Genomic DNA, 15,000 nt, shown 5'->3' with positions numbered 1-15,000 from the left:
AACTGCTTAAATGAGAAAGAAAAGGAGAAAGAGTATAAGAAAAAGCTGAGAGAGTGGGAGGGAGTGAAAGATAGAGTAGAGCTAGGAGTGGAGGAGGAATGGGGATGGTTCAAGGAGGGAGTCACAAGGTGTGCAAATATGGTGTGTGGAACAAGGAGGATGGGAGGAAATAGAAGGAAGGGTAGTGAGTGGTGGGATGAGGAAGCGTAGAAGGGTGTAGAAGAGAAGAAGCAAGATTTCATAGATTGGTTACAAATTAGGACGAGGGAATCATATGAAAGGTACAAAGTAAAGAGAGGAGAAGTAAAGCATAAGATAAAAGAGGCAAAGAGGAGAGCAGATGTGAAATGGGGTAAAAGTATGACAGAAATTTTTGAAAGTAATAAAAATATACTTGAAAAGAAATTAAGAGAGGAAGAGGAGGTGAATCAAGTAAAGAAGAAAAGGTAAAAGGTGCAGGTGGAGAGATGATAACGGAAGAGAAGGCAGTGAGAGGAAGGTAGGCAGATTATTTTAGGGAGTTGCTAAATGTGAAGGAGGATTGGGAGGGAAAGGTCGTTGCAGTGGGAAGCGCCAAGAAAATGACCGTGATGAGTGAGGAAAATGGAGGAGAGATAAAGAAAGATGAAGTGAAGGCAGCTGTTAAGATGATGAGAGCAGGTAAGGTACTTGGGTTGGATGGATGTTTGTTTAAGAGAGGGTAGAGTGCCAGAGGACTGGAGGAGTGCCTGTATAGTTTCACTTTACAAGGGAAAAGGGGACAAGTGTGAGTGTAGTATGTGGTTTCAGAGGATTCAGCTTGTTAATTGTAGTTGGGAAGGTTTATGGGAGGGTCTTGATTGAGGGGATTAGTGGAGGAACAGTGGGAGTAATTGGTGAGGAACAGTATGGATTTAGGACAGGTAGGGGTTGCGTAGATCAGATTTTTGTGGTAAGACAGATATGTGAGAAAGCTTTAGGAAAAGGTAAGGATGTTTTTTGGGGCTTTTGTGGATCTTGAAAAGGCTTATGACAGGGTAGATAGGAAGGCACTGTGGGAGGTATTGCAGATATATGGGATAGAAGGAAAGCTGTTAAGAGCAGTCAAGAGTTTTAACGAGAGTAGTAGGGCTTGTGTTAGGATTAGAAATGGAGAGAGTGAGTGGTTTGAGGTAAAGGTGGGACTTCGTCAGGGATGTGTTATGTCGCCCTGGCCGTTCAATCTATACATGGATGGGGCGGTGTGAAAGGTAGATGCAAAGGTTGTGGGTCAGGGATTGGAGATGGTTAAAGAAAATGGAGGAAAGTGGGAGATAAGCCATCTGTTGTTTGCTGACGACACTGCGCTTGTGGTAGGATCAGCGGAGGGAATGAAAAAGTTAGTGACAGAGTTTGAGAAGGTATGCGAAAGAAGGAAATTGAAGATAGATGTGGGTAAAAGTAAGGTGATGAGATGTACAATGGGAAAAAGAGGCAGCAGACTGGAAGTGAGTATTAAGGGAGAGAGATAAGAGGAAATAGATAGTTTTAGATACTTGGGAGCTAATGTGGCAGGAAAAGGAGTAGTGGGGGTGGAGGTAGAATGTAGATTGAGAGAAGCAAGTAAATGCCTTGGGGGATTAAAAAGTGTAATGAGAATGGATGCCAAGAGGAGACTGTATGAAGGAGTGATTGTGCCGACAGCACTGTATGGGGCAGAAACATGGAACATAAGAGAGGAAGAGAGAAGGAGTTTGAATGTGTTTGAGATGAAATGCCTGATAAGTATAATAGAGGTTACTAAGCTGGATAGAGTGAGAACTGAGGAGGTGAGGAGGAGAACGGGGGTGGAAAGGGAGTTGGGAGATAGGGTTGATGAAAGAGTATTGGGATGGTTTGGACACGTGGAAAGAATGGGCCGTATTCATAAAGAAAAGGATATGCTTATACTTGCAAAATATAAAGGAAATCCTTCTACTTGTATTCATAAAAAATTCAATCAAAACCTTTTACTTGTCGAGCAAAAGCATAACCTTATAATCGCATAAAAGTAAATGGTTATACATAAACAAGACCCTTTACTTCAAATAAAGAGCATAAGGTTCAAGAAGGCTGAGTCTGGTCAGTAGCAGACTACAGTTAGAAGTGAAAGGTTGTTTTGTCCAACTCTCAGCACGATGGCAGAGTTTGTGGATGTGAGGCATGTTAAACATTACATGCCCCGTTTACCTACACCTGATCGTGATTTTAAGATGTTATTCCGTTTTGAAGAACAAAATGTACAGTGGCTTGCGGACAGATTTTTAGGCACCAATGAAGAAACTCGGGGAGGCGCCTTGTCATCTGTCCATAGAATGAAGCTACGGTATCACGGACTGTGAATGCAGTAGTTGATAGCATAATTGCTCATGCGAATGAATGGATAAAGTTTTTTTTATATTTTCTTATTTATATTGTATTTAGTAATTTTGCCATGCTTATAATGTTACCTAAAATAATGTAGGAGAGCAATCACCACACACCTCCACTCAGCAACCACCAACGCAATAGTAAATTCGTGTACGGGAAACAGGAACATCACATCAGAAATCTTACGAGTTACGACACGTTTAAACATGTAACTATGTAACCCGGCGCTCCCGAAACACGAGTCATTCTTTTACTTCTGCTTGGAGGATATCCTCCCAAGTATAAGGTAATCATTATGAATATGGAAAGAAGGATATGCTTATACTTCTACCTTTTGCTTGAGAGCATTACCTTATACTTCTACCTTATACTTGCAAGAATATACTTCATTTTTATGAATACGGCTCAATGAGTGAAGAAAGATTAGTAAAAGAGGTGTGGAAGGCAGAGGTGGAAGGAGTGAACATGAGGGGTCGACCTAGGATGAGATGGATGGATGGGGTAAAAGGAGTATTGGGAAAGAGGGGAATATATGTTGAGGAAGGAATGGGAGAGGGCAGAAGATAGGGGTGAATGGAAAATTGTTGTGTATGGATGATGCTGTAATGTATGAGGGGGAGTGGGTGGGGGATGGCGGTGAGGGAGTATGTATGAGAAATAAATTGTTGCAGCCCGAAGGAATTTCTCCCCGTCTTCTCCTTTTCTGCATGAGGTGACGGAGAGGGGGGAGTCGCCGATTTAATGAAGCGGCCTTGCTGTGGATGTGCTGTGTCTTACGACATTGCATCTGACCTAGGACAGTGGACAAGATGCAGGGATGACCCATCATCCAGGAGGTGCTAAGACAGGAGGGAGGGAAGAGGGTAGAGGGGAGTGGAGTATGTAGGGGATGGAAAGGGTGGGAGTGGTTTCTATGCCTTTGTTTTTGGCTACCTCGCTTGTAAGGGGGAAGAAGCCTTTGGTATATGTATATATATATATATATATATATATATATATATGTATGTATATATATGACGTAAATAGAGTAGGAAAGACGGGAGTCTTAGTCTGAGTTTATTCCTGTCTAGTTTCGCAGGTGTATATATATATATATATATATATATATATATATATATACCCGGTATATATATATATATATATGCATGTATATATACATATATATGCATTTATATATATATATATATATATATATATATATATATATATACAAATATATTTATTCAGTAATTGACAAGGCACACCAGAAAATAACATTCAGAAAAAAACCCACTGGTAAATAAGAAGCTTAGTCCGAATGTTTTCATCTATTCAAGACATTATCAAAGAATACACGTGTATTCCTTGATAATGTCTTAAATAGACGAAAACGTTCGGACTAAGCTTTTTAGTTACCAGTATTTTTCTGCACATATATATATATATTAATATATGTATATATATATACATATATATATAAATATATGAATATATATACATATATATACATATATACATATACGACTGAAGGTGAAAGAAGTAGACGAGGAGTAATGGGAGAATTTCACGGCTTAACGTTTCGACCCGCAGGGTCTTGATCACAAAGCTAACAACTCATACGTAACAGGATATTTTATACACGGACGGGTCATCTCATGGGACGCTTCGGAGAGCTTGTTATTTAATTTGCGTATGTACATATATATATATATATATATATATATATATATATATATATATATATATACATATATATATATATATGTGTGTGTGTGTGTGTGTGTGTGTGTGTGTGTGTGTGTGTGTGTGTGTGTGTGTACATACATATATATATATATATACAAATGTATGTATATATATATAAAATATATTTATATATATACATACATACATACATACATACATACATACAAATGACTAAAATCTCTTGTTGACAAGAAGCAACAAAGCTGTTTCAAGGATGACTTAAAGCGGGTGTTTTTAACAAAATTATCTTATTTTCTAACACACAAATATCTACACAACACAGCAAGGACTCATTAACACTAAACAATAACACCAGGAGAGGAGGAAGAAGACACTACCTGACGTCCTCCTTCTTCTTCTTCTTTCGGCAGACACGCGCAAGAACCCCGACTTTGGAACGTCTCTCCTGCTGGCCAACTCGCCGATGTCCCCCAAGATCGTCAACGGCTCCTTCGCCGCCATCTTCGACAACAACGACGTCCTCTTCGAGTTCGCCAAGAAGCTCCACCAGCTTCGTCTGGATGTTAAGGACTCCCCAGGTAGAGGTAGAGTTACTCAGCCTTTCTGCACGTTGACGGTTTGCCTCCCCGCCTCACCCTGGGGTCCTGAAAGCCTATTGGTGGCGTCATCGGAAGCGTGCTGGTCTCACATTGGCTGAGTTGTGTGTTCGAGTTCCGCACTCCTTTCTAATTCCCAGCAGTAACTCTTTATTACCTGCCCCCAATAACAGTCCCCAAAGCCCATTTGGTATTTTCAGTGACGCTGCCGACCCCAAATTTTCGAGGAAACACACTTGGTAGGCTTCTGTGTTTTCTCGAAAAGGTTGACTGACATATGTAATGCGTGTGTGTGTGTATGTGTGTATGTGTGTGTGTGTGTGTGTATTTACCTAATTGTAGTATACGTTCGTTGGGTCCTGTCTCATATTCTCTAATTTTCTAACATACCTAGACTCAAATTCGTGCACGGCTCTGTGTGTGTGTGTGTGTGTGTGTGTGTGTGTGTGTGTGTGTGTGTGTGTGTGTGTGTGTGTGTGTGTGTGTGTGTGTGTGTGTGTGTGTGTGTGTGTGTGTGTGTGTGTGTGTGTGTGTGTGTGTGTGTGTGTGTGTGTGTATTCACTTGGTCTTTGGTCTTTGGATCACGTGTTGGACTCGTGATCGACAGCTATTTCCCTCCTGGAAGAGAGCTCAGAGCTCGTAGGTCCGATCTATGGGTAATGCTATGACCTTGCACACACACACACCCCCAACTCCCCGCCCACGAGAGTTGGAGTAACACCCCTCAGCGCTGCGATACTGATATTATTTCAGCCCCGGGCGAGAGTCGAACCCGGACCTCCGTAGTGGCAGGCCAGAGCTCTAACCACAGCGCCATGAGAGGTGTGTGTGTGTGTGTGTGTGTGTGTGTGTGTGTGTGTGTGTGTGTGTGTGTGTGTGTGTGTGTGTGTGTGTGTGTGTGTGTGTGTGTGTGTGTGTGTGTGTGTGTATTTACCTAGTTGTATTTACCTAGTTGTATTTTGCGGGAAGGGGAGCTATGCTCGTGTTGTCCCGCCATTGTATCTCTCAGTGTCTAGTTTGCTTTTAAACTCATGAATGGTTTTTGCGCTTACTATTTCATTATCCAGTTTGTTCCAAGTGTCTAAAACTCTATGTGGAAAACTGTTTTTCTTCAGTTCTCTTCTATAGCTATGTTTTCTTAATTTCCTTCCATGTCCTCTTGTGTTTCTCTTGTCCCAGTTTAGTAGTTCTTCTCTATCAAGTATCTCTGTGCCTTTCATGATTTTGTAGATGGTCAGTAGGTCGCCTCTCTCTCTTCTTTGCTCCAGTGTCGGTAGCTCCAGTTTAGCCAATCTCTCCTCGTATGATAGGTTTGCAAGTGCAGGTGCCATTTTTGTAGCTGCTCTTTGGATTCTTTCTATTTTCTTTATGTTCTTTTTGGTACTGGGGGACCACAATGTCGCCGCATACTCTAGTCTAGGCCTTATCAATGTAACCAATATTTTTTTTATCATGTCTTCGTCCAGGTAAGCAAAAGCCACTTTTATTGATCTTAGCAAGTTGTAAGTCTCCCCGACAATTTTGTTAATCTGTGTATCATAGGACAAGTCGCTTGTGATAATAACTCCCAAGTCTTTTTCGGATCCTACTTTCTTTACTTCCTTGGTTCCAATTGTATATTTTCTTGATATTCTGTTTTTGCTTTTTCCAAACTCCATTATGCTACACTTCTTAGTATTAAAATCCACTTCCCATTTCTGACTCCAGTTCCATACCCTATTCAGATCTTCCTGCAGTGCTTCACAGTCCTTATCAGTTTCTACTTTCCTTAACAGTTTGGCGTCATCAGCAAAGAAGCTCATGTAACAGTTCACGCCCTCGTCCATATCATTCATATAGATAGCAAACATTATTGGAGCCAGTACAGATCCTTGCGGTACTCCACTGATCACCTCTTTCCAATCTGAATATTTTTCTCTGAGTACTACTCTCATCTTTCTTCCAGTCAGGAAGTCCTCCATCCATTTTAGTTGGTTCCCTCGTATTCCTCCTATGTGTTCCAGTTTTTTTAGTAGTTTTCTGTGTGGTACTTTGTCAAATGCTTTTTGCAAGTCTAGGAATGCACAATCAGCCCATCCGTTTCTTTCTTGCACTATGTCTATTAGTCTTGAGTAGAAGCCTATCAAGTTTGTGGTGCATGATCTACCTTGTCTGAACCCGAATTGTCTTGGGTTTAATATGTTGTTATCTTCCAGGTGTTTTACCCATCTATTCTTGATGATTTTCTCACAAATTTTGGCTATAGTGCTTGTTAGTGATACTGGTCTATAGTTGGTGGGTTCTTCCTTGTTTCCTCCTTTATATATTGGTACAATGTTAGCATTTTTCCAGTCATTAGGTATCTTTCCTTCCTTGAGTGAGCTATTTACTATGATGTGTATTTTGTCCGTTAGCTCTTCTTTGCATTCTTTTAGAATCCAATTTGCAATTCCATCCGGGCCATGTGATTTTCTGACGTCCAATTTTGATAGATGTTCTGATATTTCTTTTTGTGATGTTGTAAATTCACTCATGTGGGGAGAATGTTATTATCTACGTCCCAATTTTGTATTTTCTCTCTGGTGAAGACAGATTTAAAGTGGTTGTTCATGATTTCGGCCATCTCTAATTCTTCTGTGTATTCTATATTTCCTTGGCGTAGTTTCACTAGTTCCTGTTTGGTTTTAAGTTTACCATTTACATACCGGTAGAATAGCTTGGGCTGATCTTTGCATTTATCTATAATATCCTTCTCATGGTTCCTTTTCTCCTCTCTTCTCACATTAACATACTCATTTCTATAGTTTATATAAATTTGCCATTTGCTTTGGTTTTTTTTTTCTTTTTTCCACCTTTTCCAAGCTTTGTCCCTTCTGTCTTTTGCCTCACTGCATCTTTTGTTGAACCAACATTTAATGTACTCTCTCTCTCGCTTTTGTCTTGCACATGCCTGTTTACCCCTTCATTGTAATTATCCAACAGTATGTTCCATTTCTCTTCCACTGTTGTCTCTTCCATATAGAATTTTTCCCAGTTTGCATTCTGGAAGAACGTCTTTAGTTTTGCAAAGTCTGTTTTGTTGTACATCAATCTTCCTTTCCTATGCTTTTCGCTCCTCTTCATCTCTATTTCTTCCTTTAGTACAGTTTCGATGAGTACATGGTCACTCTTTCCAATTGGTGTCTTGTAGTGGACTTTGTCCACTATTTCAGGTTCCGTTGTAAATATTAAATCTAGTTTTGATGGCTCTTCATTGTTTCTGTATCTTGTGTTTTCACTGACCCACTGGGTCATTGTGTACTCCATGGTCATGTCTAGCAGTACATTGCCCCACACGTCATCTCCTCGTAATGTCATGTTGTCCCAACAGATTTCTTTGCAATTGAAGTCTCCCATAATTACTAGATTACCCTTACCCATTAGTATCTCATTTAGTGATTTTCTTGTATCTTCTAGCATTTTTGTGAGTTCGTTTTCTTTCCAAGCGTGTGTGTGTGTGTGTGTGTGTGTGTGTGTGTGTGTGTGTGTGTGTGTGTGTGTGTGTGTGTGTGTGTGTGTGTGTGTGTGTGTGTGTGTGTATGTGTGTGTGTGTATTTACCTAGTTGTACCTTACGGGAAGGGGAGTTACGTTCGTGATGTCCCGTCTCTGTATCTCGCAGTGTCTAGTTTGCTGTTAAACACACTACTGTTTCGTCCAGTTTGTTCCAGACATCCGCCAATCTGTGTGGAAAGCTGTTTTTTTTTTTTTTTTTTTTTTTTTTTTGGGGGGGGGCTCATCTATAACTGTCCCTTTTTATTGTATTTTCATGTCCCTTTGTGTTTCTCTTATCCCAATTTAGTAAGTCTTTCACGCCTTTCATGATTCTATAAATCATTAGCAAGTTCCCTCTTTCTTTTTGTTCCAAAGTCGGTAATTTCAGTTTTGACAACCTTTCCTCATATGACAATTTTGAAAGTGTCGGGGCTATGTTTGTAGTTGCTCTCTGGATTCTTTCAATTTTCTTTATATTCTTTTTGGTACTGAGTGACCATAGTTTCGCAGCATATTCCAGTCTAGGCCTTATCAGTGTGACTAGTATTTTCTCCACCATTTCTTCGTCCAATTACGTAAAAGCTAAGTTTATTGATTTGAGCAAGTTATAGGATTCTCCGACAATTTTATCTATTTATCAGGAGACATGTCATTTGTGATGATTACTCCCAGGTCTTTTTCAAATCCCACTTTCTTTACTTCCTTTGTACCGATTTCATATTGTCCTGTTATTTTTTCTTTTTCTTTCAAATTCCATTATACTACATTCCTTGATATTGAAGTCCACTTCCCACTTCTGACTCCATTTTCAAATCTTGTTTAGTTGTCTCTGCAGCGATTCACAGTCCTTTTCAGCATTCACTTTCCTCAAAAATTTTGCGTCATCTGCAAAGAAACTCATGTAACATTCCACATCTTCAACCATGTCATTCACATAAATAGCAAACATTATCGTAGCCAATAATGATCCCTGTGGAACTCCACTAATCACCTCTTCCCAAGTTGAACTCTTTCCTTGCGTGCAAGAAATCCTCCATCCAGTTCAGTAGTTTACCTTGTATCTCTCCTATGGTTTCCATTTTTCTTAATAATCTTTTGTGGTACTTTGTCGAAGGTTTTTTGTAAGTCTAGGAAAGCACAATCATCCCATCCGTTCCTTTCTTGTATTATATCTATTAATCTTGAGTAGAAACAAATTAAATTTGTGGCACATGATCTTCCCTGTCTAAATACAAATTGTCTCGAGTATATTATATTGTTTTCTTCCAGACGTTTTATCCAGCTGTTCTTAATAACTTTTTCACAAATTTTGGCTACAGTGATAGTAAGGGAAACCGGTCTGTAATTTGTTGGGTCTTCCTTGTTTCTTCTTTTATATGTATATATGGTACAATATTGGCAGTTTTCTAGTCCTTTGGTATTTTTCCTTCTTTGAGTGAGCAACTTATTATATCATATATTTTGTCCATTAGTTCTTCTTTACATTCTTTTAGTATCCAATTTGCAACTCCGTCATGACGTCAAGGTTCGTTAAATGATCCATTATTTCTTTTTGTGTTATAATTATTTCCCTCGCGCCCTTCATTCCAATGCTGTACATTTTCTCTAGTGAAAACCGACTTCAAGTGATTGCTCATGACTTCAGCTATTTCTAGATCTTCTGTGTATTCTATATTTCCATGACGTAGTTTCACCATTTCCTCTTTGTTTTTGAGTTTATCATTCACATATCTATAGAATAGCTTAGGTTGGTCTTTTACATTTTACTACTATGTCTTTTTCATATTTTCTTTTTTCCTCTCTGCGCACTTTTACATATTCATTGCTTTGATTGACACATATTTGCCACTTTCCAGATTCTTTATCTTTTTTCCATCTTTTCCAAGCTTTATCTCTTTTATCTTTCGCCTCAATGCGCCTTCTGTTAAAACAGCACTTAATATACTCCTTTTCCTGTTTCTGTTTTGGTACATATTTATCCACTCTTTCATTATCAATTTCCAACAAAATCGTCCATTTTTTCCACCTGTGGTCTTCATTGTAGAATTTTTCCCAACTCGTATTTTGAAAAAAAAATCTTAAGTTTTCCAAAGTCCATTTTATTATACATCAGTCTTTTTCCTGTATTTCTCATTTCTCTGTATATATATTTCCTCATTTAGTTCAAACTATATTAATATGTAATCACTCTTCCCAAGTGGTGTCTTGTATTCAATTTTATCCACAATTTCAGGTTCTGATGTAAATATTAAATATAGTCTCGACGGTTCTTTATCATTTCTATAGCTGGTATTTTCTTTTACCCATTGTTTCATTGCATGTTCTATAGTCATGTCAAGTAATACATTTCCCCATAGATCCTCTCCACCTTTCACTGTCATCTCTTCCCAACAGATTTCTTTGCAGTTAAAGTCTCCCATAATTATCAGGTTTCCTCCATCCTTCAGTATCTCATTTGATGAATGCCTTGTATATTCTAAAAATTTAAGATACTCGCTCTCTTTCCAAAAGACAATTTTTGGGGGCACATAAGTCACCACAAACTTTCTACTTTTCAAATTTCATCGTGATCATTTCCACACTGTTTTTAGCCTCAGCAACCTTCGTCACATTCAAGTTATTCTTAGTCAAAAACATGACTCCTCCACCCTGTTTCTCGTCTCTATTTTCAATCTAGTGATTCTATGATCCCTGTCCAACACTATTTGATGGTAGTGGACCCCTTGATTTCGTCTCCACAATTGCCATTATGTCTGTTTTTTCTTCTGACAGGTAATCATTTAGTTCATTTAACCCTGAGATCAATCCATCTATGTTAGTAAAAGCCACTTTTATTTATATTTTTCCGTCTTGTTTTCTGTTCCTTTCGTTTCCCTTACCTGAATATACAATTTTCTCAGCCTCATGTCTAACACTCTCCAATAGAACTATTATTTTTTTTTTTTATCTCTGTTCGTTTCTAATTTTTTTTCTTTAGCTTCACCTCTTAGTGTCTTCTCTCTTTCCCTTTCCTCAACATTCATTTCTCTTTTTATACATATATTTTGATAGTGTTCACTCTTTGTTAACTTTCATGATTTTGCTAATATGCCTTTTGCTACCATTTGTGACCTTAATTTTATATTTAGAGGTCGATTTCTTTAGTGTATTGTCCCACTCTATACACTTCATCTATTTCCTTTTCTATCTCTTGGTCTCCGTCTTGTACTTCTTTTACGATTGTTCTTGCTATTTTTTTTTTTTTTTGTCAAGCACCTAACCAGACCATATTTTTTCTTATCCACTGCATCTCTAACCCAATTTGCTTTTTCTTATATTACTTGAATGATTTTTTTTTTTTTTTTTTTTTTTTTTTTTTTTTTTTTGCATTCTCCCGCATTTATTGATGTACTATTTCTTTAAAAGCTATAATTTTGGTTTCTTGGTTTTCTTTCCATTCTTTTTTTAATCTTTAGCAAATTCTCTTCTCCTAAATTATTCTCAGTTTTTTTTTCAGACATTGCCTGTATTTCATCGTTTACCTCTTCTCTTAAAGTCGCACTATTGGCGATATCTTTGTTTTTCATCCTTGCATTTTCATATTTTACTTCAATTAATTCTTTTTTAATTCACTTAGCTTTTTATTTATTTCAACATTCTTTTTCTTTAAACCACACACCTCTTTGTTTACTTTGAGTTATTTCTTTCTTAGATTCATAATCTCTTTAGATTCATGACTTCTTCATCCCATGAACTCTTGCTAAAACTCGCCTCTTTTTCTATGTCTGTGTGTGTGTGTGTGTGTGTGTGTGTGTGTGTGTGTGTGTGTGTGTGTGTGTGTGTGTGTGTGTGTGTGTGTGTGTGTGTGTGTGTGTGTGTGTGTGTGTGTGTGTGTGTGTGTGTGTGGTGTGTGTGTGTGTGTGTGTGTGTGTGTGTGTGTATGTGTGTGTGTGTGTGTGTGTGTGTGTGTGTGTGTGTGTGTGTGTGTGTGTGTGTGTGTGTGTGTGTGTGTGTGTGTGTGTGTGTGTGTGTGTGTGTGTGTGTGTGTGTGTGTGTGTGTGTGTGTGTGTGTGTGTGTGTATTTACCTAGTTCTATTTATCTAGTTGTATTTTACGGGAAGGGGAGCTATGCTCGTTGTGTCCCGTCTTCATATCTCATTTTATCTAAACTGTTTTTGAATTCATGTATTGTTTTTGCACACACTCCTTTCTCATCTAACTTGTTCCAAATGCCTATTACTCTGTGCGGAAAGCTGTTCTTTTTCAGATCTCTTCTATAGCTGTCTTTTTTTATTTTCTCTCCGTGTCCTCTTGTATTTCTATCATCCCATTTTATTAGATCCCTCTATCAATAGTTTCTATTCCTTTCATGATTCTGTAGTTATCAAATCTCCTCTCTCTCTTCTTTGCTCTAGTGTCTGTAGCTCAATTTTTGCTAGTCTCTCTTCATGTGATAGTTTCTCCAAAAATCTTATCTATATGTTTCTCAGGTGACATATTATTCATAATAGTGACTCCTAGGTCCTTCTCATTTTCTACTTTTTTTATTCCTTCTTCTCCCAATTTATATGATCCTACAATTCTTTTTTTTTTTCCAAATTCCATTATATTACACTTCTTAGTATTGAACTCGATCTCCCGCTTCTTACTCCATTCCCATATTTTATTGAGATCACTCTGTAGTGATTCACAATTTTCTTCCGTGTTCACTTTTTTTAACAGTTTTGCATCATCTGCAAAGAAGCTCATATAGCTTTCAATTTCTTTATCCATATCATTAATATATATAGCAAACATTATTGGGGCTACAACCGTTCCTTGTGGAACACCATTTATTACTTCATCCCAATTAGAGTGTTTTCCTCTTATCACTACTCTCATTTTTCTTTCTTGCAAAAAGTCTTCCATCCATTTAAGCAGTTTGCCCTGTATTCCTCCTTCGGTTTTTAATTTCTTAAGCATCTTCTTATGTGGTACTTTGTCAAAAGCTTTCTTTAGGTCTAGAAATGCACAATCAGCCCATCCATCTCTTTCTTGTATTATGTCTATTAGTCTTGAATAGAAACATATTAAATTGGTGACGCATGATCGCCCTTGTCTGAATCCAAATTGCCTTGAATTTAGCACGTTGGGTTTTTTTTTTTTCTAAATACTTTACCCATCTATTTTTTATCATTCTTTCACAAATTTTTGCTATTGTACTTGTTAGAGAGACTGGTCTATAGTTGGTAGGGTCTTCTTTATTTCCTCCTTTATATATAGGTGCTATATTTCCTCTTTTCCAATCTTCTGGAACTTTTCCTTCTTTCAAGAAACTGTTTATTATACTATGTATTTTGTCTGTCAGTTCATTCCTGCATTCTTTCAAAATCCAGTTTGCTATTTCATCTGGTCCATGCGATTTTCTGACATCAAGGTTGCTCAAGTGTTTCATTATTTCATTCTTTGTTACTTCTGTTTCTTTCATAGCAGGGACTTTCTCTTCCCATTCGATTTCTTCAGGTAGTATGTTCTCCCTTGTAAACACAGATTTAAAATGCTTGTTCATAATTTCTGCTATTTCTATTTCCTCTGTGCATTCAACTTCTCCTTGTCGTAATTTTTCTAATTCTTGTTTGTTTTTCAGTTTGTTGTTTACAAATCTGTAAAATAGTTTTAGTTGATCTTTACATTTTTCTATGACATCTTTTTTATATTTTCTCTTTTCCTCTCTACGCACTTGTACATATTCATTTGTATAACTAGTATATATTTTCCATTTTTCAGGTCTTTTGTCTTTCTTCTATTTTGTCCAAGCTTTGTCTCTTTTGTCTTTTAACTCCCTACAACTTTTGTTGTACCAGCACTTTACATATTCTTTTTCTTGCTTTTGTCTTGGGACATACTTTTCTACTCCTTTTTTATATTAATTGTTGTCAAAATATTCCATTTCTCTTCCACTATTGTTTCCTCTTTGTATATTCTTTCCCATTTTTCTTTTTGAAAGAATTCTCTTATTTTATCAAAATTTGTTTTTTCATGCATCAATCTTCCTTGTCTATATTGTTCATTTCTTTTCATGTATTTTTCCTCATTTAGTTCCAGTTCAATCAATATGTGGTTACTTTTACTTATTGGTGTCTTATATTCAATCTTTTCCACTATTCCAGGTTCTGATGTGATTATTAGGTCTAGTCTCGATGGTTCTTCTTCATTTCTATACCTAGTGTTCTGTTGAATCCATTGTGTCATTGTATGGTCAATAATCATCTCGAGTAGAACATTTCTCCATGAGCCGTCTCCACCCTGTACTGTCATCTCTTCCCAGCAGATTTCTTTGCAATTAAAGTCGCCTATCATAACTATTCTTCCTCCATCTTCCATTATCTTATCTAATGTTGTCCTTGTGTCTTCTAACATACTTTTATGTTCACTCTCTTCCCACGAGGCTGTTTTTGGAGGCACATAATTTATCTCAAACTTTCTGCTCTTCTTATCTCTGTCTTCCACTTCGGTCATAATCATCTCTACTGTATTCTTTCCATATGTGACACTCCTCACGTTTATATCTTTCTTAGTCAGGAACATAACTCCACCCCCTTGTTTTATCTCTCTGTTTCTAATCCAATAATTATATGCATCATTTCCTACACTGTTGGGTGGTAGTGGACCTTTTAATTTTGTCTCTACAATTCCCATTATGTCCGGTTCTTTCTCCTTCAGATAATCATTCAGTTCATTCAATCCTGTTATTAATCCATCTATATTTGTGTAAGACACTCTTAGTTTTCTGCTATTTCCATTATATTTTCTGTTTCCCCTTTGTTTTTCTCCGGTATGGCCCATCTCCTCACTTTCATATTCACTATTCTCGAATAGAAC

At 37.5% G+C, this 15,000-nt stretch overlaps 1 protein-coding gene across 3 annotated transcripts in view; it reads left to right on the top strand.

Annotated features, from left to right (window-relative positions):
• Positions 1–15,000, top strand: part of Hdc (histidine decarboxylase) — a 367,462-nt gene that overhangs the window by 338,800 nt on the left and 13,662 nt on the right. For 2 of the 3 annotated variants that reach the window (XM_076179459.1, XM_076179458.1), the window contains exon 16: positions 4,464–4,637. In XM_076179459.1, coding sequence (XP_076035574.1) covers positions 4,464–4,637 — 174 coding nt within the window. The remainder of the gene's footprint in view (positions 1–4,463; positions 4,638–15,000) is intronic. The other variant, XM_076179460.1, reaches the window with a different exon arrangement.

The sequence above is a fragment of the Oratosquilla oratoria genome, chromosome 42 (assembly GCF_046742065.1).
Source record: "Oratosquilla oratoria isolate Oo_2021 chromosome 42, ASM4674206v1, whole genome shotgun sequence".
In the NCBI taxonomy this organism is placed as follows: domain Eukaryota; kingdom Metazoa; phylum Arthropoda; class Malacostraca; order Stomatopoda; family Squillidae; genus Oratosquilla; species Oratosquilla oratoria.
This window is presented reverse-complemented; position numbering and strand designations above follow the sequence as displayed.